Here is a 26,788-nt window from a genome sequence, read left to right as displayed (position 1 = left end):
ACGTATCTTATAACAATCTAATCCAATACAAATAGGTCATAATAATAAAAAATGACTTTTGCTACCTTCCGGTCAAAGCTGTATGGAATTATATGGCTGTTTGTATCCAGGATGTGCTTCCTCATACCAGCAACAAATTATATATATATATATATATATGCAGGTTTTGGTGTCCTCGGGTGTCTTCCCGTGTAAAAGTTGGGGTGTCTAGGCGACGTTTCGACGAGGTCTCACTCGTCATCTTCAGGCTGGTGCTTTCGGCTTCTTGTTACTGGAACAGAGCGGGATCTCAATGTTTGAGTTCCTATAAAGATCCCGCTCTGTTCCAGTAACAAGAAGCCGAAAGCACCAGCCTGAAGATGACGAGTGAGACCTCGTCGAAACGTCGCCTAGACACCCCAACTTTTACACGGGAAGACACCCGAGGACACCAAAACCTGCATTCCTGTACCCGTGAAAATCTACGAAAGCATATATATATATATATATATATATATATATATATATATATATATGAGTGGGATTTATTTGGGGGCAGGAGAGAGCTGGTAATGTTGAGGTCTTGACTCTTCCTGAGTCAAAGGATAATTATCCAGCCTTTGAGCAAAAGGCCTTTGAAGCAGGAGGTGGAAATGCGGTCGGTCAGCTTGCCAGAAGCTACTCACTAATTGCGGCAGTGAGTTAATCAATGGAATAAGAGTTTAGCTTCTGGGTATAATAAAATGAGATAAAAGACCACTCAGAATGTCCACCATTAGGAAAGAGCAGGCACTTGACTGGCACAGATTATTCTCTTGTCTTCCACCTGCCTGCTTTTGAGGCAACATGAATGTGAGGCTGCCTGACAGCTATTAACAGAATAAAAACACAACAACAAAAGGCATTATTTTTGAGCACAATCAGATATAAATATTTACAAAGGCAATTTTAAGGAGTTCTTGCTTATGTTCGACTGTGTTTGCCTTCAAAATATTTAAATTTGGAGACAGATGGCTTGTACAGTTTTATCAGCACTTGCGTCATTATATATTCAAGCAGCCAAGACTGATAACCAGATTTATTCTGGATTGTTTGGAGAACAAATAATTTGGGGGTGGGTGGGGGAAGCATGATGTTGGGAGGGGAGGAGAATTCAATGAAATACTTCAGCGTGTGGGAGGAAAAAACTTGATACAGAGATCTCAGTGACGTTTTTATGAAGAAAAGGGAAACAAATTAATGTAATTATAAAATTAAAAGCAGCAGGAACAGCTTTAAAGTGGTGTCATTGTATGTGGTGATGAAACAACTTCAGAAAATTGGGAGAAAGCCATTGTTTGGTGACAGTGCAGGGAAGAGATAATTACCATTAAGTCAACATTATGCTTTCTTCTTTGTGCAAAGGAATTAAAAAAAACAAAGCCAAAAAACCAAGGCTGTGTGCATTCCAGAAAGCATCCCTTCTCATTTTACTTAGTCCACTCATGATCATAATTTCTCACTTCATCTAACAGTGCCGACCAGTAAGAGATTTGAGATGGAAGGGGCAGTGTAATTAGAGCAGAAAGGATGAACTCACCCGGGATGGGAAGATGCCAGTTGCAGAGCGTGTCCCTTTGCATCAGGTTTTAGCTTTTGGTCTCTGGTATCACTAGTTAAAAAGTCTTTGGTACAGTAGAAGCACTGGAAAAACTCTTGCTTGAGACTGCCAGCTGGAGTAGGTCCATGGCAGGTTCATATGTGCATTGCTTTGCTCTTACCTCCAAGAGGCTTGTGTCTGAGTAACTGTGAAACAAGTTTGGTTCCCAAAAGGCCCTTGCAGTGTTGCTGATGGTTTGTCGTTATGTTCCAGGGTAGAGACTGTGTGTGTGTGTGTGTGTGTGTGTGTGTGGCACAACCTTTTTCTCTTGGCTGTAGCTCCTAGCAATTTCTGAAATAAAGCCTAGAACAGGCATGCCCAAACTTGGCCCTCCAGCTATTTTTGGGACTACAACTCCCATCATCCCTAGCTAACAGAACCAGTGGTCAGGGATGAATGGGAATTGTAGACCCAAAACAGCTGGAGGGCCAAGTTTGGCCATCACTGGCCTAGAACATAAGCAACACATTCTGTATCCTGTGGATCTGTATTGTAACGTGGGCGGAATCAATACTCGTTTGGAAACCAGGATAAACTTGATGATTCACAGCTTAATGTATCACTTGACTCTATTTGGAAGACTGAAATGATTTTTTAAAAGAAAATCTGTGGTGGTTTATTTAGATGGACAAGTTATCACTTTATGGATACTTGAGTGCTTAGCCTTTAGTGCTGTCTGCTCCAGCAGCCTCCTTTCTAACAGTCTCTCTCTCACACACTAAAAAGCGTCCTCCTCTCCCCCTCAGAAAAGCAGCAGGGCATGGGGTGGATGTGCCCCACTTTTCAGACATCAGTCCTCCATTTGATGGTGTCCTTGATTTGAAACAGTTGCTGAGTCCAGTCAGGTTTAAGGCTGAAGAGGGACCTGGAAATTGTGCGATGGGTCAGTGTGTCTGGCTGTTAACCAGAATGTTGGTAATTCAAGCCCCTCCAGGGAAGGTTGTGGGCAGGATTCCTACATCACAGGTCATGGGACTCAATGGCCCTTCCAACTCTACAATTCTGTGATTCTATTATTCTGTGAAATTCAGCATCTGGACAGTAGATCAAGCATGTACACAGGGCAGTCTTTCCCACTATGGCAAGATGTACTAATTTCTTTTGAAATTACAGTCACTGTTTCTCAATATGCATCTATAGATAGAAGTTATCTTATGCAAACCCGTGTCAGACCCTCAAAGTGTCCCTATTTTCCAGGGACATCCCTGATTTAGAGAAATCATCCCGGTTTCTGATTTGATCCCGGAATGTCCCACTTTCCTTTAGGATGGCCCTGATTTCATTGGAGAAATGTTGGAGGGTATCAAATTATCCGCCTCCAGAGCTGTCTGAAGGCAGTCCTGTATAGGGAAGGGTTTTTTTAATGTTTAATGTTTTATTATGTTTTTATATATATTGGAAGCTGCCCAGAGTAGCTGGGGCAACCCAGTAAGTATGGGGTATAAATAGTAAAATTATCATTATGGAATGGGATGTCCCTATTTTAATTGGAGAAATGTTGGAGGATATGTCTTTGTGATATGTATCACCTCCAAAAGGAGGAAATACAAGTAGCAACCTTAGGCTGGAGAATGGTGCTTTACTTTCTAATGGGACTCATATAAGCAATTATAGCCCTTATTATACCAAGTGCTTCAATTTTCAACTAAAATATTACTATATTTCCACCTACCCACCCCATTCCAGAGACGATGCACACACAATATTTTGAAGGTTTCCCCTTCCCTCAATATGTAGCAATGGGGGGTGGGGACTGAAAATTCCCCATCTGCCACTAGAGAGGGTTGCTGCTGTGAAACATTTCTGTTACATGAGGCCAGGCAATGCACAGTTAGCACTAACCAGGGTTAACACTGATGCAGCGTTAGCAAAAGAAATGTTTCTGATATTGGCTGGATGTCCCCAGTATTATAATTGACGGGGGAACAGGGAGTGAAGAAAAATATACATCTACTTAAAATGGGTTGCTCCAGGCACATCCCTGAGAATATGTGCAGATAATGCATTTCATCACCAAGAATATGCATTTAAATCGCTCTTCTGACAAACAGTTCCAAAGCTCCATATAAACTTTACCAACTTATCAGCTAGCAAAGCTTGCATAAACCCTACACCAAAATTAAGTGCCTTAGATCTCGGGAGCTGTTACTGAGGAAAGCAAACTAAATGAGAAATAAATCTCTCAAGAGACTAATTTGACATGGCTTAAAGGGCCACAAGCATATTTTCATTCTGACTTAAAAACGGCTTATTACTCATTTAAAGCCCAAACGAAAATAGATGTTAGTTGTGTTTGAACTTGAGTTTAGTTTGTTTAGCTTCTGGATGAGGTCATGAAACATGCAAGTTTGGTGCTGAGGCTTTCCATTCATTCCACTGAAAGCTTCGAAATGGAGCCGTGTCTATTTCACCAAATGTGTCAGTTTATCATGAATGAGGCTGATGGGCTTTCTTCCTCCTCCTCCTCCTCCTCTTCCCTCTTTATTGTGCATTGAAAGATTTAATCCCTGCCAAACTATTCCCTTTTGGGTCAGCAAGATAGGATTGTATTATTGTTCAGGCAGAAAAAAATGAGAAAACCTAATTAAAAGCAAATTGCTGTTGTCAGCAGAAAAGAAAATAATCAGCGTTTAACCTATAGATTAACCTTTCGAAATGTTAACAATATGCTGGAAATACTCCCTTTTACTAGCTGCTTCCCCCTCCCTCTGTGAAATACCTGTGTCAGATTATAGCAGGGAGGACTCAAAGACACAAGGAAAGGCCACGAAGGAGTTATAACATAAAGAATTTTTTTTCTTCCATTAAAATTCAGGGATTCAAATGTAAAGCTCAGGATTTTAGACCTTCTTTTAAAAAATAAGTGAAACTTCCAATCCCAAATTATTGTATGCTTTTAATGACATTTCATTTAATTTGTTTTTGTGGGAGGCAGGTTATTGGGTTGTTTTTGTTTTACTATGTATTTTGTATTCTTGTTTTGTATTTTTGTCTTGTGAATTGCCCTGGGATCTTTGGGTGAAGGGTGGTATACAAATTTAATAAATAATAGTGATAATCTTAATGATTTATTTCAGGCTATACCCACTTGTCTTCCTTGGGTTTAACACAAGTGAATTTAATAAAAAATAAATTTCCTGTACCTCAATCTGAGTAGGTTGCTTCTGCCATTCCGGGCAGCTTTTAAAACAAAACATCACACATTAAAAACTTCCCAAGACAGGGCTACCTTCAGATGAAAAGTCGTCATTGTTTATTTCCTTGACATCTGATAGAGGGCGTTCCACAGGGAGGTGCCACCACTGAGAAGGCCCTCTGCCTGGTTCCATGTAACCTTGCTTCTCATAATGAGGGAACCACTAAAAGGCCTTCAGAGCTGGACCTCAGTCTGGGCTGAACGATGGGGTGGGGTGGGGTGGGGGTTGGAAATGCTCCTTCAGGAATACAAGGCTGAGGCTGCTTAGCACTTTAAAGGTCTACACCGACATTTTGAATTGCGCTCGGAAGCGCAAAATGAGGCACATGAAGCCAGGACTCTCCCCCCCCTTAAACATGCTTGGTGCTGTCGGATTACCCTCAGTTGAACATCTGTTGATGTTCTGCTGTACAGAAGGTTCTGCAAACCAGAATCACCAAGTAGTGCATCTGTATGCAAATCCCCAGGGACTTTTTGCCAGTCTTTAGTGAAGAAGCTTATTTGAAGTTGTACCTAAGTCATACTTGAGAGCAGACCCAATGTTGTCTTAATTAACTTAAGTGCATTGATTTTAATGGGGCTATTCTTAGTATGATTAGGTCAAATACGACTGCTGGCTTCCCTTGAAATTACTTGTCTGTTTCCCTCAATAAAAAGGCCACATTTGTTTTAGTATAAAACTGGTAGCAGCTTACAGAATGTAGGGACTCTCCCCCACACCCAATTTCTGCCAGCCCCTCCTCCTGGTTTCCATACTTGGGATTCCATAGAATCATTTCCCCCCTCTTTTTTTTTGCTGATGTGACAGTGATCAGATCCTCTTTCTGTGTTTTCTTCTTCTCTGCTTTGGGTTGCCCTTTAAAGCACTTTTGACTACAGCCTTCCTGACTATCAGTTAACTTTGTGCTCCAAATAAATCAGTAATTTCCTTCCTATCACCTTCCTGTCACTTGATTTTAATCAAGAAACAATTGACTGTCTCTACACACGGTAATGAAAGCAACTTTGTTTCTTTAGGAACAAGAGAAAGAATAGCCTTAAAGAAATTGCCTTTGCTGTTGGTAATTTACAACTGAAATATATATATTTAGAATCGTGTGAGTGAGTTGATTGATAGCATTGAAAAATACAGAGCTAAGTCAGTTTCGATGGTGCCTTTTTGCATTCCTTGGTTTCTCACTATATCCACACTGGTCAGATCAATAACTCATCCGCAGTTTGACTCCACTGAGAAACACGCAGAGAGAAGGCGTGGGTCTGCACTGGTGGTAATGTGTGTCAGAACCCATTATGTGAATTTGTTGGGTGGCTGGCATTTCCTGCTAGAGTTTGAAAAAAGTGCAACAAGGCTTTTACATTATGTTCCCACTTGAGAGGCTTTGAATTTATTTATTTTAAAAGGTAGAGTACCTATTATGTGTACCCCTTGCACACACGTAGGCTTGGCACAGAATGCGTGGAGGTTGGGGGAGCTTGTAGCTTTGATATTAAAAAAACGAAGTTTGTAGCTGAAACACATTATCTGTCAGATCTACTTACATTAGATTTGTGCTTTGAACATACAGGCCGCAACCATTCTGGACACGTCCAGTTGACACGTGATCGCTGACGCGTGGGTCCTTTTGACAGAATATGGTTCTATCTAGCAGTCCTAAGCAAGAAATTCAGGATGGGTTGGGATGTGGGAGAAACTGTGTTCTGCTTGCATTTTCATGCAAATCTACACAATTCACATTTTCTAAAACAATGCTCACACCAATATGCAGCTATTATTCAAAAATGGACTGGTACAGTGACCTCTCTAACTAATAAAAAGAAATCCTTTTTTTAAAAAAAAAAGACTTCTCTGTTTTCATGCTTCCAGAAAATCTTTCCATTAAGTAGGTCAGATAAATGGGCTGAGACACTCCTAGTGGGTGGTTCCCTAGACTGGGTGTATAACAGGTTGCCTGATCTTGATGTGGTTACACTCCCTCTGAAGCCGCAAATGTGTAGCTTAAGGGTAAACCAGGAAGCATTGCTGTCATGAGTGCCTGACCTGCCAATGCAGAGTGTTGCTGCTAGTTCCCGAAAGGGGAGGAAGTGATAGACAGGGAGCCCAGGAAAGTGAGGGCACCTTGGCAGGCAGATTGGATTGGCTCCGCCTGCCATGCCTGTGCTACCTTGAGCTCCTCGCCCTCTCAGGAACTGGCAAGAGCCTTCAGCACTGTAAAGCAGGGTGCGGAACTTCACCCTCCCTGTTTTGCCTCACATGGTTTAGTTGGTGTTTTGAGGGTCTTCATGGTTTATTGTTGAAGAACTGGGCAAAGCATGGTACAAAGTACTTCATACGGATTTTTTTTGTGTGGGCTGCTGTTATAATTGTAAGTTGCTTGCACAGCTTATGAATTGTTGTTGCTGGTGTTAATTGCCCACCTTATACCCCTATGGTCTTAGTCAGGTGAATAGATTAGTCAGGCAGGCAATATATGTATATATTTAAATGAATAAGTAACACTTTTTATTAAAAGACAGAAAAAAAATCTAACCACCCCTTTTCTTTCTTTCTTCTACTCCCTACCCCTTCTGTCTGCTGCCTGTGTCCAAATCTCGCCACAGATGGACCTCTTGGACCTCGAGGATTAGCTGAAGCTACTGAGATGTGCACTCAAGAATGCCTGGTCCTGGGTCACTCAGACAACTGTTGGATGCCTCCCTCTTTGGGTTCGTACCAGCAGCCAAAGTCTCCACTCTCCACCTTTGCACCTCAGAAGGAATGGGTTAAGAAAGACAAACTGGTGAATGGCCACACGTTGACCAGAACCTGGAAAGAAGACAGCAACAGAAACCAGTTCAGTGACCGAAAGCAGTTTGGCTCGGGGGAAGGCCATTTCAACCCTGGCAATCCCATGGCTGACATTCCTTTGGCTAACTTGAAATCCTATAAACAAGCATCAGGACCAGTGGAGAGTCCGAAGGAGAACCAGCTATAAGGAAAGGCTTCTTTGGAAGAGTGACTTTAGCCTAGTTAGACTTGCTAATACTGTGTGTGTGTGTGTGTGTGTGTGTGTGTGTGTGTGTGTCAGAGCTTTATGTACTGAGTAGACCTCTAGAACTATGCGTCACATAGCAGAGATATGCATAACTTTGTGGTAGCTCCATGGAACTGCAACACAAAAGAGCATTTCTACTAGTTGTGTGGTTTTGTTAAATAGAAATAATCAAACTCTTACAGAGAATCTCTCCAGTTTGCAAAATATCTTAATTTTTTTCAATTTGCTTGGGATAACGGGCAGGGGTTTGTTTATGTTCCTTTGTTTTTTGACCCTGGACTTGCTGCTGCAAACAGTAGAAGATTCACATGGAGAGAGAGAAAAAGAAAGAGCGTATGTGTGAGAGAGAGACGGTGGATTGCAATTCTTAGAAAGCATATCCAATTAGGAAATTGTGTTATTGTTACCATTGATCTTGTGCTGGGACTGCTATACTTGACATCTTTACTGAAACAAAACAACTAAAATTGCAAACATTAAACCTACTGTGCTATTAACAACGTTAGTGGACACTTGTTAAGTCAATCAGTGTTCAAGTACTTGTAAATAGAATCAATTATTATTAATAACTTTTGTGTACTTATAACGGTCACCTAAAAAAATACTGTAGCATAATTCTGTGTTTCACAGTTGCTTTTTTCTACTTTATTTCATTTGCTTCCTGTTGTTTTTTATTATTATTTTGTTTCTTTTGGTGATGGTGTTTCTGTGTTGGTAGTCTGTCTGACACACAATGTTCCAAGGAGCTCAAAACACTTGTGTTAAAAACTGACAAAAAGAGGGTGGGGAGGGAAATATTTTATTTTACTATTAATATGACAAAAAATTGCCAATAAAATTATTGCCAATTCTGAAATAACACTTGAAGTAAGGGCTTTGAGATTTTAGCCACTATTATTTTTGTTGTTTTTCTGATTTGCAAAGCAAAGGGGAGAAAAAGAGAACACAAACCATGACAGCAGCTGAATGGACATTATTGGCTGCAATCATGCTAGAGAGTGATACTAGTCAAAATTAGGTGGAGGGGAAGGGGAACAATCTGCTGAGTGGTTCCAATATACAAGCCCCATCGAACTGAATGGGAGATGCCTAAGTGCCCATTCATATCAATGGAGCTTGTGCGGGAACATTTCTTGAGTTATTTTGTACCCAGTAAATCCATATCTAACAATTGCTTTTTAAAACGATTGGGCTGTGTGTGTCTATACCTAAGACAGTTTGTATTGCTCAAATGGCAGCGGTTGTGTTGATCTTCATCTGCATTGATGTTGTAGTAACACAAGTGTTTTTAGATCATAGCCACAAAATATTTAATGTGTCGTGCCTTCATGATGTAACCAAGCATTCTCCTGGTAGGCTAGTTGGGGGAAATGAAAGGGTTCAATCTCTAATTCTTGCTGTTTAACTGTTTGTTACCATAGTTGGTCAATGCCTGGCAGGTACCAGTGTTGTGTCACTTGAATCAAACCAGCAAAGTGACTCCTAATGTTAATAAGATCTCAGTTGCACGTCTAATAAATCCTAATCTGAACATTCTTAGGCGTTTTTTTCTTAAGGCATGACAGACAATTTAAACAAATAGCATGCAACATGGGCGGGGGGGAGTCCTTAAAGTACAAAAGAAAAATTTATCTTATTCCACAGTTAAACATCAGTCTTAAAATAAACACACAGAAAAATAAAGGTAGCTAATATTGATGGTTAATTTGTTCTTACCAAAACTAACTGAAGTTATTTTGTATATAGCAGTTCACATTTTCTTTCCTCCACAATATACAAGCATAAAATGGGTTAGGGGTGCATTGCTTATTGCAGTACTTATGTCAGTTTGTGAGGGGTGTTTGATGACTTTGACCGAATAAATATCTAAACAGTTATCCTTGTTACTGCTTTGCCAGTTCAACGTTATTTACAGTTATTCAGCTCTTGCAATAAATGTTCTGAATTCCTGATTGTCTTGTGGGAGTTCTTGGCCTGATGCCTTCTTAGGATTTTCCTTATTAAAGGAAAGGGGGAGGGGAATCACTGTGGCACAGCCAGAGGAAACAAGCAGGAAGGGGAGAAATCTTGACCTTAAGTGTGGCAGCTAAAGAAAATGATGGCAATGGCTCAGGCTATAGGAGAAGGCAATATTTAAAAAGATGTACCAGGCAGAAGTTGCTGACCAGGATGAACTGAGCCTGTTTGGCTTTGCCAAAACATTGTGGGTGTCAAAGGGGCAGTAATGGGTACTGTGGACTTGCCTGCCTTCTCAGTCCTCCCTTCGTTCCCAATCTTCTTTTTCTATTTGAACGTTCTGCCTGCCTCTCTTTTGATGTGCCTGGAGGCATTACTGCAGGCAACCTGTGAGTGTTGGTGAGGGGAAAATCAGCGATGGTGCTCCATTCATCCATTTCTAAATCCCTCCTCCCAACAAATTATGGGTCACTTTATCCATAGTCGAATTGCATGATCGGGAGGTGTAAAACATTTCCGCTCCCTGTCAGAATTTTCATGAACTTTATAAATATTATGTTAACTTTCTAGAAAGTTCTACAGATGTCTCCCCTGATCAATTTCAGGTAAAAAATTGGTGGCAATTTAGAGACACATTACGCACCACCCACCTGCCCCCTATCACAACAGAAATCCTTTTAGCTTCTCTTGAAATTCATACACATATTTTGCCTGAGCAGAGCCTTCCACCCTCTTTATTACCTTTCTACAGCTGCCAGGCTTCTGAAACAATATTGGGGCTAATGCCACACTACTGACTAAAGGATGCTTTTGTTATCTGACATGAATTATTATCTGATTCTTGGCAACCTGTTATTAAATTGTTTTCCTTCTACATATCATGCTCATTTGATTGCCCCTTACGCTCAGAAGTGGAATACTTTGAGACCCTGGTATCATATGCTGAGGAACATCAATAAGCCAGGAGAAAAATATTAAAATTTGATCATAGTTTGGTTGTCTATTATATGTGAGCACACACAGGAACAAAAAAATTAAACACATGGTGACAATTCATGTTGGTAGAACAAAGTCATATGATGTATTCATGGCAGTGTGTACTTAGGTGATTTCTCCCATGTTTTCCCTTGACAGCATCTAAGAGTAGGAACAATGTTACCCATATTAGTATATGCATTTGTATGATGATTGTACCAATCTCTTGATCACATAATACCATCAGCTGATCATGAAAAAAGAATGGGCAAATACCTGACACCGATGGAACAGGATGACAAATAGAAAGTACCGTACTCTTCAATGCAATGGCTTTTCAAATCTTAAGTCATTTTTGCAGCTGGATACACACACAGAACTGTTGTGGGAACTTGCCTGGCTGACAAGACTTGGAGCTAGAACACAATTATGTCTATTAATAAGCATCATCACTATCACCAAGTGAATAGAGTTGCATATGTGTGGAATTTATTGTGAATAAAGACTCAGGTATGTGTATTCATGGGGGGAATTGGTTTAAAGAAGGATTTCAAGGGAGAGACACCTGGTTCTGTACAGGTCTTTGGGAAAGCGGTTGTTGGGAGTTGGTGGTGGTTGTTTGAGAATGAGTCTACACTAACAGCAGAACATGTGGAAGACTAATTCTGAGTGCAGGAACAACTGCATACCCACAATTCCCTGCACATAGAAATGTAGCTATCAGGGAGACATCTAGCTTAGGTCTTCCTTCATATCAGGTGTTATCTACACTTAGCCAGCTTTCTTTGTACTATATACTATATACTTTGTTCTTTGTACTATATCAGCATTCAAACTCTGAAGTCCAGGAACAGTTTCATTGTATTATCTATGATTTTGGCCCCCTGAAACCACACTTTTTCTCCATTCAGGCCCAAGAATCACTTAAGAGAATCAGGATGAGTACTGTTGCAAACCAACTCACATACTGAATGGAAGATGAAAGAGAATATTTTCTTCTTTTAAATAAACCATTCAGTTTACTTGGAAGGTTGTTTGCTGGTAATCTTAAACCTTGAGAAGAGCTTCTGAATAAATTCTGTTCATTAAGAAAAAGCATTTAGAGATCAGCTTTAATATGGGAGGATGCCAAGAACTTGATCTAAATCCAATTAAAGGCAGTGGGAATTGTGCCATGGACTTCAACAGGATCTGCAGTTGGCCCTCTATACGTGCTCGGTGAATACACCTTCATTTCCAGCCAATAGGCTGGCGCAGTCCCTCTGGCATCCCGACACTGCTGGGTAAATCCCATATATCTCTAAATAAGCCCTTAGTTTACATCCTGACAGGAATTCAACAATGTGGCAGAGAAAGGGCAGTGTTCCTCCCCCGGCAGAGGATGAACATGCAGATCAGCCCAAGGGACCATTCAAATGCTTGTTAGGATCACATGAACCAGAGCCAGGCATTAAGAGGTGATTAACAGTGAGCCTGCTTGGCTGTATCTGGAGGTTTGCTCCTGTCACTTCCAGGAGCTGCCTCTCAGCAGGGGAACACAAGGGCCTTTTCCTCCCCTCAGAAGTCTGAAGAATTTTGCAAACTGATAGGAAAATAGAAACTGTAATAGACTTTTTTGTGGTTAGGGAAACCCAGTCAGATGGGTGGGGTATTATTATTATTATTATTATTATTATTATTATTATTATGGATTGCTTTCTCCAACTGAAAAAGATAACAGTAACATAAATTAATAAATAAATAGTCAACTCTATTTTATTTTGTCAAGAGCGTAAGTTTTTACTTCTCCCTCAAGTATGCAAACTCTGACAAAGCCATTTCCTGTTCCCGGGGAGATGACGTTGCAGGCTGGGCACAAGCCCGACTCACGCGCAAGGCGGGGGTAGCCCCGGCGCCATTGGAGTCCTCGACCACATCATCCCTTGGACTGAACAATGCAGTCGGTCTGGGGGCATGGCTTGGGCTATTTAAATTGCCCGCGGTCGAGGACCTGCCCCCTTTTGTTTCCTGCTTGCGCAGTTCTCACTTTGCTCCACCCACTGGATGCCATTGCTCCACCCTCCACTGGTATGTTGCCCCAAAAGGTTGTCCATGTAGAAATGTCACCCTCAGGCTGAGGGAAGGCAGAGAAGTCAAGAGTAGGCAAAGTCAGAGTAAGTGACCGACAGAGCCAACTAAGAAGAGCTTTGTCCTCATCTTCCTCCCTACTGAGGGCAACACTGAGACTAAGCAGGAGGAAGCCGACAGGCAGGGCACCACCTGGGTTGGTTGCAGAAGAAGGCAGGCAGCCTGAGGCTGGTGGAACAGCCCTTATCTTTGCTGAAAAGCGCCTCACAGTGCAACTGAGGAGGTACTCTTCTCTAAGTGGCTGTTCTGCTCCTCACATTACAATTGCTGTCTGAGCAGCTTTCCTCCACGAGGGAATCCAGACCCACAATCTCAAGGTAAATCTAGATCTGGCATGGGAGGAAGAAGAACTATGGTGAATTTCTGTGTGGAAACTTTTGGCAAGGAAGGGACAATACCCGCCCCCCTCTTGTCCCCCTCCACCTTCTCTTCTCCAAAACACCCTCCCCATTGCAAACCTTACATTCAGCTACACTGTGATGTGGACTTGCCTGGATGCCACAGGAAACAAGGAATCCTGTGCAGAAAAGTGAACAGAGGAGCTGCACTTCACTTGGTCCTTTCTTCACCAGATCGCTTGATTTCCATGCTAACCATGGAGGAAGTTAAGCCCCTTCCTCCACAGTCAGAAGGCAGAGGAACTTAAGAATCCAAGAGTCCTGGATCAGGCCAATGGCATCCCGTTTCCACAGTGAATAAGGAGATGCCCATGGGAAGCCTTCAAGCAAGAGAAGTCTCCCCACCTATAAACCTCCTTCCTGCTTCAGTGTAGTAGCCACTGATAGCTTTGTCCTCCATGAGTTTGTCCAATCATCTTTTAAAGGCATCCAAAGAGAAACAAAGAGATCCACCTTACCTCTTCTTTCCCACTGTATTTCCATGCTGGCCACAGAGGAAGGCTAGACTGTTCCACTGTATTCGGGAGGGAAACCAAGTGGGGCAATAGATGCTTCATCTGCTGGCACGTTTGGTAGAAACTTTTTTTAAAAACAAGAAGAAGAAAAACACATTGCATGGAATTTTTTAAAAATCTTTTATACAAGTTGTATGGTTCTTCATTTGCAAATGATCCAGCTCATACCGCAACTCACCGCTAATATTTTGCTGTGTCATTGTAATGCTTTTATTGAAATGTGTTCTTTTTCATTTTATGGCATGCCTTTGGCTGTTAATTTTTGTAAGGTACTTTTTTGCAGTGAAGAACTCTGACAGAATAACAACTACTGCAACTTGAGGGCATGCATGACTTGTGACCCAGCACACATAAAGGGCAAATGTTACATTCAAATCTAGTGTAACGTATTGCTCACCCCTCAAAGGTGAAACACAAATGAGCAGAGCTTTGTGTGGTATACAGGGGACTCCCCATTTGAGCACCTTCAGCACACTTGTTTTTGGCACTGCAAGGGGCGAGGCAGAATGGGGTGGGCACATGGATGTACCGCTGATGCACATTTGGAATGTGAAACCAGCATAAACTGGGAGTCGCCTATATGCATTCCTTTGATTTGGTACAACTAAAATATTGTCTGAGTACAATTAACATTGTATGCATTTAGCATTAGAACATTTTTCAGTTTAAGAAAGAATGGGGAACCTGTGGTTCTCTTGATGTTGCTGGACTCCCAACTTCTATCACTCCAGCTGACACAACCAATTTTATTTAATTAATTTTGTATTCTGCCTTTCCTCCCAAAAGAGCCCAGGCTGCCAAGCATCAATATGCTTTAAAATAAAATAAAATAAAAACCTATTTAATTTTTTTAAAAAAAAAATAAAAACCACCCTAAAATATTTGAAAGCAATGCATACCCTAACAGAGCTACTAATTTCAAGGTTGCCGTGGCCAAGATGTATCAGGAACGTCTTTAGATTTCTCCTGAAAGTCAGTAACAAGGGAGACAGACGTATCTCACCAGGGAGAGCATTTCACAAATGGGAATTCACCAATGAACAGGCCTTGTCACAAGTCAACCGAGCAGCAAGCAGAGGCAGCACCACCGCCAAGACCTCCCCTGCCAACTGTGGCAATCAATCATGGAAATTGAAGTCCATTGACATGTGGAGACAGACTCCTCATCACTGAATTTTGCCTCCACCTCCCAATTTTCAAAGGATATTTTACATTGTTAAATACCAGTTTTATTCCTTAATGTTTGCGTTAACTGTGCAGTCCTTCATTTTCAAAGAACTTCAAGTACAGTTTTGTGAAACCTTTTTCTGACCTGTGGATTTAAATTTTAAAAGAGCGTGGTTTATTTTGCTTTGTATAGGTTGGTTCCTTTTTGGACAGGTTGTATAGATTGGAATCTTTTCATAGTACAAAGTTCTTTGTATGTGTGTTCTTTCTAAAGGGAATATTCCAGGCCTGAGATTTTGAATGCTTAATCTTGGGATCCTAGGACAGCAGTTCTATCTGTATTTGAGGTTATCACTATATTATTGATGGGGACCATGCATAATTAACGGACCACAGTGTGGCATTATATTCCCAAGAGCCAAATGAAAAGGGACAGGAGACAGCAGCAGAGAGACAATTGTTTTATCCCCAGAACAAAACTTGCACAGTGGCAGAAAAGCAAAAGGCATGCCTGTTTTGTCAGCCCCAGACTCTATAATGAGGCTGACTGCAGTTCAACAACACTCTGCATTGTGCTTTAAGAGACAGCATGGGATGAAGATCATCTGTGGCTCTTTGAAATTTAATTTGTAAGGCTCTTTCAAGCCTAGAGTAACTTCACCTGGTCACAGGACTTCAGTGATCCTTGTCTGATGAACCAAGATGTGGAAGCAAGTCACTTTAAGGATATTTTAATCTGCCTTAAGGTCAAAAATCCCACTTCTACCATGACTTTCACCTTGGGAAAATGTGGGAACTAAAGTTTTGTTTAAACTACTTTATCAGAAGATTTTCACAATAATATACAACATTACAAATCTGTATCACCCTTCCCAAACTGTTTTAAACAGTGAAACCCTATATAGTTAGGGTAGCCTTTTTAAAAACAAAACATAAACAAAGCCAAGGCAAACTTCTCTTCTTTTTCAAGATGCTAGACATGGCAAATCCGGCAAGCAGGCAGGCAGGGCCTAGAAGCAACGCTGAGCACTTCGCACCTTGGGGAGTGCAAGCTTAAGAGGGGGGGGTGATAATCAATTGGAGAAAATGGAGAGGAGAGAGAGAGAGAGAGAGTCATTCTAAAGGACATAGCTGTCAAGCTTCCATTTTTTGCGGGAAATTCCCTTATTCCAGCGCCATTTCCCGTTGCTTCCTGCTGCTATCCTGGATTGTTAGATATCCTGTAGACTGTCCCCGGGGGCAGGTGAGGCTACTGATCCCTTATTTTCGAGGGCTATGTTGACAGCTATGTCTAAAGGGGCAGGGGAGGATTTCCCACCACCTTCCCACCATCCTGACGCCCTGCCTCCAAACCAGCTGCAGACAGTGGCGTAGCGTGGGGGGTGCAGGGGGGCCGGCCGCACCGGGCGCAACATCTGGGGGTGTGTGCTCGCACTCGCAGTGCTAAAATCCACGGGTTAGGGGGCGCAAATTACTTGCCTTGCCCCGGGTGCTGACAACCCACGCTACGCCACTGGCTGCAGAATCTTTTCCTTCCCCAAATGCAACTCACCAGGGAAACATCCTGCCTTTCGTCTACCTTGAAATTATGCAATGGCCAAAGGAATGAAAGGGAACCAGGAAGGGGGGGGGCTTTTCCTGACCTTACGGGAGAGCCAGGCATCAGCTGATCTGCCCCATCTCAGCATGCACCGTAGAGAAAGGAAAAGGGGTAGAGCGATCCTTGCAGGCACACTTTCTGGCTCTGCTTGCAAAAGCAAGTCTTTGTCCAGAGAGCAGATGCGTCCATGTTATTGTTGTTGTTGTTGTGAGTCGTTTAGTCGTGTCCGACTCTTTGTGACCCCATGGACCAGAGCATGCCAGGCATTCCTGTCTTCCACTGCCTCCCACAGTCCATAGGTGTGTCCATAGATATAGGGAAAAGGTAAGAGTGATACTTGAGTGCGCACACACTTCCTGTTTCAGTTTGCAAAAACTTAGACATTTTGCCTATTTTTTAAAAAATCCCCTCAGATGGTGATTTCGCTCTTGGAATCCCGGACATGTCCAGGATAAACTGGACATAAGGCAACCCTAAAAGTACTTGAACAGGGAGCTTCCTATAGAGGTGAGTGAGAGGAGGAAGCCACTGCAGGCCTGGCGGAGTAAGCCTGGCTCTTTGTCTGCTCTAAAGCTCTTCCTGTCTGAGTTCACCTGAAGTACCTAAGTTTCACAATATAAGGTTGAATCCTGTTATGTACTAAGCTTGGATCCTAGAACAATAGGCAGGTAGGGTCCTTTCGCACAACCTTTTTTTATGGCCAAACATACCAGAAGTGGGAACCATTTTTCTAAAAAGCTATCATTGAAATTGGTGTGAAAAGCAGACCTGTTTTGAATATATATTCCCATGTGCCTGCTCATAACACCAACATTTCCTGCCTGGAGGAACATGAGGACTTTAGCCGTGGAACTCTTCTCGTTTTGGGTACAACTCACCATTGCTGTGGAAAGCTAAACCTCTCTCTCTAATAATAATAATAATCGTAATATGGAAGACTTGAGAATGAAGAGGAACACAAACTTTGGCAAAAGGAATGCAGACCGACAGCAAGTGATGCAGAACCTGAGGAGAATTTGAGGAGCACGTTGCTAAAACATAAAGCCGAACAACAACAAAAATGCTTAAATAAAGACGATCCTAGCAGCGGGAAAAGTGCTGTTGCACTCGGGTCCTGCAAGCAGGTTTCCCTTGAGCATCTGGGTTGGCCATTGTGACAAAAGACTTCTGAACTAGATGGGCCACTGGTCTGATCCAGCACTCTTCTTATGTTCTTATTAGGGCAGCCAGAGGCAAAGGAGGACAACGTTCCTGCAGGTTTAATAACTCTGTAGGATATACAAGACACACCTGCTGAAATCCCCCCTAAAGGTAAAGGGACCCCTGACCATTAGGTCCAGTCGTGGCCGACTCTGGGGTTGCGGCGCTCATCTCGCTTTATTGGCCGAGGGAGCTGGCATACAGCTTCCGGATCATGTGGCCAGCATGACTAAGCCGCTTCTGGCAAACCAGAGCAGCGCACAGAAACACTGTTTACCTTCCCGCCAGAGCGGTACCTATTTATCTACTTGCACTTTGAGGTGCTTTTGAACTGCTCGGTTGGCAGGAGCTGGGACCGAGCAACAGGAGCTCACCCCGTCACGGGGATTCAAACTGCCGACCTTCTGATCGGCAAGTCCTAGGCTCTGTGGTTTAACCCACAGCGCCACCCGCGTCCTTTGAAATCCCCCCTACTGCACAACTATTTGAGGTGTGCTGGCCTGTTTAGCATCTATCTTTTTGTGCAGCCCTGTACTGCTGAGCGCTTAAGCCAGCCAATCTTCAGAGCCCAGTCATTTAAACATCTTACTTACCAGAATCTTGAGGTTATTTGTTGCTTAACTACCCATTCATAAAATATTATCTGACCATTACTGAGGCTGAAATTGGCAAGCTTACAAATCATATGCATGCATGAACACTGATTTAATTGGTATATGTTTCCTTAAAAACACCCCAATGTAAATGAATTTGTCTGCATTCTTAATATGTCAAGTGTCTGTTTATGGAGCGTTCTAGGCTTGCTGTTCCAGAGGGGGAGCATCCAGGACAAAACATCTCTTTGCTCCCGAACAACTGTGCAATTAACCATTCAGTCTGACACTGACACTCAAGTAGGACAATCATTTCAACAGGAACATTGGCAACAGCATAAAGCCTCCAAGAATGCCTTTTCAAAGTAAAAGCTCTTAAGCCTGCTTTGATATTCTGGACCAACAAACCAGGAAAGCATCAAAATGAAGTGAGCTTGGCTGTGGGCTGCTGTGTTTGTGTTAATTCTCCGAAAGATGGGGGGGGGGGGGAGAGACACCATTTGTTTTCAGTTTCTGCAACTGCTAACACTTTGAAAGTGCAATTACGTCATCATGGTAGAGGCAGTTACTGAGGGAAGTGGTTCTTCCCAGCAAGATGGCCATATTTCCAAATGTTGGATGGGGCCAAAGGCAAAAAAATGGACATAGCTAAATTATCTCTCTCAGTAACTCAAACACCCATTCCTGCTTTCTCTTTCCCTCTCCACCCTTTGTTTCTTCAATATTTTCTCATTCTGTCTTCCGTTTTTGTCTCCCCAGCTGTCCACTGTCCTCAGCCATTGGATTTTTATGATTAGTTCATATTGGTGCCAACAGAATTTTTTCCTAAGCTTAATTGCCTCTTGTGGGGCAATTTGGTGGGGGGGGGGGCACAGGGCACAAGAAGGGGAAGTTTAACTCTTTCCTCCCCAACTGAAACCCCACCACAAATTGCCACCACTCAGCAATTAGGCTTTGAAGAAAAAGCTCCCATTAGCAGCAATAAAACATTTTTTTTCCAAAGGTTCATTGCCATACAAGGGCTGTTTTTTGTTTGTTTGTTTTTGTGGAGGTGGGGGTAATGCAGTGCATAGACAAGTGAGGCTTCTTGGCTACCACTCACTGAAAATCCTTGACAAGCAGCAATTGGGCTGTGATGGGGATGGATGAGGTTTTTTCATGTCTCCTAAATCTAATTGCAGATGGGGCAATTTGCAGAGGGAGACTGGAGAGGCTTAACCATTCCCTCCCACTCTCTTAAAAATGATCCTTAGGCTTAGAAAATTACTGCCAACACCATCATTTTGATTTTTTATCATCAGCATACAACAATTTAAAATACAATATTAAAATCAGTTAAAACAAACTACAATCAAGAGGGTAGGTTTAAAATATCTCAGGTGTCAGAAGCCAAGGTGAGTTTTCTTCAGCATATGACAAAAACTACATAATTTAAGTGTCAAACACATAGCTAAGGGGCTGCCACAGAGAATGTCCACTGCAGAAGGTAGCCTACTAAGAGCTACCCTCCCCCACTCTTAACACCTGAAAGGTTTAGTAGGGAAGGAGGCAGTATTTCAGATATTTGGGGCCTGTTATGTACTGAAGTTCTCACCATGGGCCAGCAGGGGGATACTGTAGATAGTTATGCAAATGAAGGATTGAAAAGTGACATTCAGTGATTGGATAGTTTTGTATGCAAATGAAGGATCGAAAAGTGACGTTCAGTGATTGGATAGTTTTAGAAAATGGCAACAGTTGCATTGTTCTGGAGCTCTATATAAGCAGGCAGACTGAGCTCCTCAGCCTAGTTCTGTTCTGGCATCTGAATAAAGAAGAGCTGTTTAAAGAATCGCTGTGTCGTCTGACATGTTCGCCCACAACTTAACAGGGCCCATCCCCCAGCACTAGTGTGAGCAGCTTAAATTGGGCCAAGAAATGAGCGAGCATCCAGAATGGGACCTAGGCAAAGCATCAGGCTCAGGGGCAATCACCCTTCTTCCGCAATTGGATGTTGGAAGCCTGTATAAGAGGCCTGCATAACTCCAAGATGAACATAGTCATGTATGGGAGACCACCCCAGGTGCTCATAAAGTCCCCTTTTCTGTGGCCTGCCTGCCTGGTGTTCAAAAATGGGGATGTTGTCATGTACCTGGCAGGCCTCTGAACATGCCTCCACTGGTAACGTAACAAAATTGTGGGTGGCATGCTGCATGGTGAATCATGGGGGGAAAGAAGTGTGCATGTGCGGAAAGGGTGGGGGGTGGCAATACATTCCTTGCTGTGTCACACCATGCGTCCTGTTGTGGATGAAATCTAGCACAACATGATCAGAAAGGCACAGGGGGATGTCACAAGAGGTGCTGTGGTGTACAATGAATGTTAGAAATCAGGACGGAAGTGCTAGTAATACTCATGCAATAAACCCCATGTCTGAATGTAGCCTGAGAGTTGATTGTACAGTGTTATTTTTATTTATGGTATATATTTTACTGATAATACCATCACCCTTTGGTTTCAATACTATTTAATACATGGTCACCTTCCTCTGAATTTAGGACATGATCTTGCACCTCTTCAAATACAGGTCAGGCCAAGCAAAGAGGTTACTGGTGTACTGGGGGCTGGGGCGGGGACCGCCTCATGACATCTCCCCTGGGCTTTAACTGAAAAAAAGTTCACTTTTAAAAATGAATACCTGTCACAGGCACAGTACAGAAACACCCCAACTTCTTATCCATACAGGAAGGTTTAGCCAGGAACATCATTTAAAGAAATGCAGGCACCCAGGAATGGTGCAGAATGAAGCAAAGGATATTCACAAAATCTCTCAGCTGCCTCAGAAGTAAAGCACAACAGAAGCAAAAACCACCCAGAATAATGTCATCGAAATTTTCTTGCCCCTTTGATGATTTTCAAATGCAACTCCCTGCCCCCACTAATTAATGGATGGTCTTAAAAAATAGAGCAATTCTGGTGTGTGTGTGTGTGTGTGTGTGTGTGTTTGTGTGTGTGTGCATCAGCAACACAGAGAGATGGGTTTCATTCTTCCTCATCTGCTTTTAATGAACTTGATTTTGCACATCAAGGCTATTTTTATAATTGTTTTGATTTACAATTCTTTTTCAAGGAAGTTGTTTGTGCAGCTTGCCTGCCTGAGGTTGCTTTTGATATGGTTCTTCCCCCCACCCACCCCAATGAGTTGTTTGATTTATTTCATGGTGGGCTTTATTCCCTATGTAACATTTTGACATTGAGTCTTGCAAAGAGGAGATTGACACTGGATAGGTTTAAAACATTTTTGAACACTTCAAGGAAGCAACATTTCAGATGTTCTGTTGAATCACTTTTGTTTTGAGTGCTGGAAGGCGCTTTAAAAAGCAGGGGGCACAACACATTTGAGTTTAATTTTTACAACTCAGTTTTCAGAGTATGAATATGAACTTTGTTCATATTCACAGATTTGGAAGGCTTCCTCCCTAAACCTATATATACTGAGAATGTTCTGGCCAAGACTACATACTTCACAGGCTCCTTTTCAACAATGTGGTTGTTCCTATGCCAGTTCTGCTACATCGGCCACAGAGGTGAGCCATGCAGATGTGGCTTGTCCAGGAGTATCTACAGCACAGTTGGATAGCACTGATATAATTCAGCTTTTGGGGGCTGGGCCCTGAACTCATGGCTTATCATTGGAATAATTGCTGATTTTCCTCAGAAAGGGCCATGATTGATATGGCAATTAAAACATTAGTCTAACCATCCTGGAACTGCCCATAAACAAAGCAGGTCCCAGGAATCTCAGTGAGTGCTTATGTCAGATGATGTGGTTAAATTCAAGGTGATGCCCACTTCCTTTGTGGGTGCATTAACATTGTGGTTGCTAGCCATGGAACCAACAGTGTCTGAGCACTCAGTTGTGCATAAGTCCTTCTTCCCAAGTGTGACTTGTTGTTGTTTAGTTGTTTAGTCGTGTCCGACTCTTCGTGGCCCCATGGACCAGAGCACACCAGGCACTCCTCTCTTCCACTGCCTCCCGCAGTTTGGTCAGACTCATGCTGGTAGCTTCAAGAACACTGTCCAACCATCTCGTCCTCTGTCGTCCCCTTCTCCTTGTGCCCTCAATCTTTCCCAACATCAGGGTCTTTTCCAGGGAAACTTCTCTTCTCATGAGGTGGCCAAAGTATTGGAGCCTCAGCTTCAGGATCTGTCCTTCCAGTGAGCACTCAGGGCTGATTTCCTTCAGAATGGATAGGTTTGATCTTCTTGAAGTCCATGGGTCTCAAGAGTCTCCTCCAGCACTATAATTCAAAAGCATCAATTCTTCGGCAATCAGCCTTCTTTATTGTCCAGGTCTCACTTCCATACATCACTAATGGGAAAACCATAGCTTTAACTATACGGACCCTTGTCAGCAAGTGTGACTACTATCACTTTATCCCTTGTTCAAAATTTCTCTATGCTGTGGTCACAGTCACAGTGCCGCCCTTCCCTGTGCAGAGGCTAAGGTGTTTGCTAAGGAGCAAGCTTGACAAGACAATGCTCTGGGATAAAAATGCCCACAACTTTATTGATTTCAGATGTAAGTGGGATTTGTTTTGCCCCCTCAGGTGCTCAGGATTGGGTAGTTTGAATTAGTGTATTTGGTGGGCAATCCCACCCTGCAATGTGGCCAGTCAGGTGGTCTGCAATGGTTGGCTGCATACTTGACTTCTGGCATCTGGGAATGGTGGTCATCTCATGAGGGGCTGTTACCACTACCCACCCAGAATAGGGTAAGCAGCCACTATGAGCTTACTAGGTGGTCTTGGTCAAGCCATTGCCCTTCAACTACGGAGGGGCTATTCTGTCAATTTTGGCTATCTCAGTTTCTCATTTTTCCATTCATAAATTCAGTTCTCTACATTTCTGCACCAATTCATGATGTTTTTAAAATAAAAAACTCTTGAAACTCCATCAGCAGATTTACAAGCATATTTATTTCCTAAGGGAAATAAGCATTCATATGCACACTTCAAAATGCATGCAGATCTATGCCTTCTTGAACACATTACTTGGGCTGGAGAACTGCACTGCAAAGAAATGCAGTTTTTGAAGCATGGTGGCATTTTGCTTGATTTTTTTGTTTTAGGAAGTGCAGTTTGGATAAGTTAATATTTGAATATGAACTGAATTTCTCCTAAATTCCTGCTTTCATCCTCAACCATGCATCTGCAATATGGGCATAACAGCCTACATCACTGGACCTATGTAAGGATTCTTGTGAAAACCTGTGTTGGCGTAGGAAACCTCTAAATGTTGTTGGACTGCAATGCCCATTACCCCTAGGCAGGAGGGCTAATGGTCAGGAACCTTTGCAGGGCTATATTTTTTCTACCCATGATTTATATTAAGTGGCTGGAATAGTCTAAAATGCTAAGGATTATTATACATCTTTGGTTACCATATAGCAGAGACCTTCATCCTTAAGCTTTTTGCTGTGATGGCTTGTGAACCATCAGGTATGCTTATGATTTAGTTTTTTAATGGCATTTAAAATGGAGTGGTATTTTAAAATGAATTGTATTATTATTATTATTATTATTATTATTATTATTATTTTATGTATTTGAAAGTCTTTTCATACTTACAAAAACAATTTAAATAAATAATTATGTATTTCACCCTAAAATTGGCTTTTACTGGTTCTTTCTGCCATTTTAGATGCTATGATATATATTATTTTCCTTTACTTCATATCCCATCTTCCTTGTGCTTACCTGTTCCAATGGTGAGTAACTGTAGAAAACATGACAGTAAATGAAAACACCCTGCACTTAAAATGATTGATTCTTTTCTATCAAATTATCACAGAATATTTGTGCCACTCAAGCAAACAGAACACCTCAGCTCATTTTCTGGTGATTACAATTCAATTTAACTGCTATTATTATGCACAGGGTAGTTAGTAGCTTTTCCTGAGATATATTGTGCAACCTATTTAGAAAAGCATGTAATATGCATGTACTCTCTTAAGAGAGTTAGTATGTTTAATTTAAATCAGTCAAGAAGGACTGGAAAGGTGAAAGAGAAGAAAAAGTATCTCAACTATATAGATTTAGAAGAGAAGTAAATAATACATCTTGTCATTTAAAGGTAAAGGTAAAGGGACCCCTGATCATTTAGGTCCAGTCGTGGCCGACTCTGGGGTTGCGGTGCTCATCTCGCTTTATTGGCCGAGGGAGCCGGCGTACAGCTTCTGGGTCACATGGCCAGCATGACTAAGCCGCTTCTGGCAAACCAGAGCAGCGCATGGAAACGCCGTTTACCTTCCGGCTGGTAAGGTAAAGGTAAAGGTACCCCTGCCCGTACGGGCCAGTCTTGACAGACTCTGGGGTTGTGCGCCCATCTCACTCAAGAGGCCAGGGGCCAGCGCTGTCCGGAGACACTTCCGGGTCACGTGGCCAGCGTGACAAAGCTGCATCGGGCGAGCCAGAGCTGCACACGGAAACGCCGTTTACCTTCCCGCTGGTAAGCGGTCCCTATTTATCTACTTGCACCCGGAGGTGCTTTCGAACTGCTAGGTTGGCAGGCGCTGGGACCGAGTAGCGGGAGCGCACCCCGCCACAGGGATTCGAACCGCGACCTTTCAATCGGCAAGTCCTAGGCGCTGAGGCTTTAACCCACAGCGCCACCTGTGTCCCTCCTTCCGGCTGGAGCGGTACCTATTTATCTATTTGCATTTTGACGTGCTTTTGAACTGCTAGGTGGGCAGGAGCTGGGACTGAGCAACAGGAGCTCACCCCGTTGTGGGGATTTGAACCGCCAACCTTCTGATCGGCAAGTCCTAGGCTCTGTGGTTTAACCCACAGTGCCACCCGCGTCCCTTTATCTTGTCATTTAGTGAGACTCAAATGTGTATATACCCCATCGCTGAGTATGATGTTGTGTAGGGTGGAACACCCACAATTTGCCACCTAATTTGTAAGTAGCAAATTGGGATCATTGTTTCAGGGAATGCAATTTTACCCTGACATGATTTCAGAGGGTGGGAGAGGCTTACAATGAGATTTCCCTCCTTCCTTCCTTCCTTCCTTCCTTCCTTCCTTCCTTCCTTCCTTCTTTCTTTCTTCTGTGACAACATCTTTCCCAAAGGCATTGTGGGAAGGATGGTGGTGGCCAGAGAAATTAAGGCAAGAGAAAAAATTGAACTATAGATCAATATAGAAGAACATTTCACAAGGATTTCATCCAAGGATGTGCATAAAACCATTGTATAGTAAACAGTAAAGTGCCTTCATTATTCACTTATACCAACACATTTCCCCCCTGCAAATGCCCAAGGACAATACACATTGTCTCCCCATTCCTCTTTTATTTTATTCAGCTGTTTTCAGATAAACACTACATTAGAAGTCACATAGCAGCTTTTTCCAGCCCGTGCGATATTCTCATGTGCTCTGAGAATAAGGAATCCATATTGTTTGTGTCTTTTTCGAGGAAGGAATAGGTTTTGATGGCATAAGCCAATATTCCTGCTAACCCAAACGGAAGCTGCCGGATGCAAACCACAGTGTGGCTGCTGTTATCTGAAATCAGCTCACAAAGTTGGGCGGGGGGGGGGGCGGCAAGACAGCAATAGTGTTCATGCAGAAGTTAAGGAAACCTATCTTGTCCCTTCAGATTCCTCACAAAAGGCTCTTGAAAATAAAAACAACAGCTGAAGGAGGAGCAGGGGTGGTGAGGGGCGGAGGCAGAGGCTGACTCCTCATGGATGAGGCTTATTATCTGTATTTGAAATGGCGCCAGGATTTGAAGTTAGTCTCCTTGTCAGGTCAAGAGCTGTGTGAGTCTTTCTGCATCTCAGTCATTTTGACTGTATGGCATCGCAGAGAAAAGAAGCAGGAAGGCCAGTCTCCTGGCAGTCACGCAGAGAGGCTCCGCAGGCAGACTTCTGGAGCTCCTCCACTCATTACACACTTGGAAAGGGCTCTCCACAAAGGTATTTTGTGCATGAATAGTCTGGAGGAATAGGTTTCTGGACCAACTGGTGTGTAGCTAATTCTAAAAAGTCAGTTTACCATAACAATTATTTTATGGGCTGAGGAGCAGATCTCATTAAAGTGCGAAGGGAATCGTAAATTAGAACAGAGGCAAACACATTAATATGTTGAATGCGACCTCCTCATAACAGGAATGTTACAAATGGCAACAAGAAAACACATTCATCTTACTCCTGTAGGCGCCCCTCCCCCATTATTAAAATTAATGGCTAATGCCAATTTTGGGGGGCTTGTTTTCAGTTTGATTGCGTGTGAGGCCACACAGCAATTATTAAGAGGCTGTACTACAGTTGCTACTTTTGCATTCTGTGTCTTGGCCTCTGTTCATCTCACAAGAAAGCCGTTGACCTAAGGTCCTTCCCTCACACTGCTTGCTCTTGATTCTGTGCA

At 42.6% G+C, this 26,788-nt stretch overlaps 2 protein-coding genes across 9 annotated transcripts in view; both read left to right on the top strand.

Moving 5' to 3' along the window:
• PCDH9 (protocadherin 9) overlaps positions 1-9,796 on the top strand; it is a 754,509-nt gene extending 744,713 nt beyond the window's left edge. For 7 of the 8 annotated variants that reach the window (XM_083737782.1, XM_083737780.1, XM_083737779.1 and 4 more), the window contains one exon: positions 7,413-9,796. In XM_083737782.1, the coding sequence (XP_083593908.1) occupies positions 7,413-7,786 (374 nt within the window). In that variant the 3' untranslated portion in view covers positions 7,787-9,796. The remainder of the gene's footprint in view (positions 1-7,412) is intronic. The other variant, XM_083737783.1, reaches the window with a different exon arrangement.
• Positions 1-26,788, top strand: part of LOC310842696 (uncharacterized protein) — a 1,538,459-nt gene that overhangs the window by 915,791 nt on the left and 595,880 nt on the right. The window lies entirely within an intron of this gene.

The sequence above is a fragment of the Podarcis gaigeae genome, assembly GCF_964106915.1.
Source record: "Podarcis gaigeae genome assembly, chromosome: 4".
Classification (NCBI taxonomy): domain Eukaryota; kingdom Metazoa; phylum Chordata; class Lepidosauria; order Squamata; family Lacertidae; genus Podarcis; species Podarcis gaigeae.
This window is presented reverse-complemented; position numbering and strand designations above follow the sequence as displayed.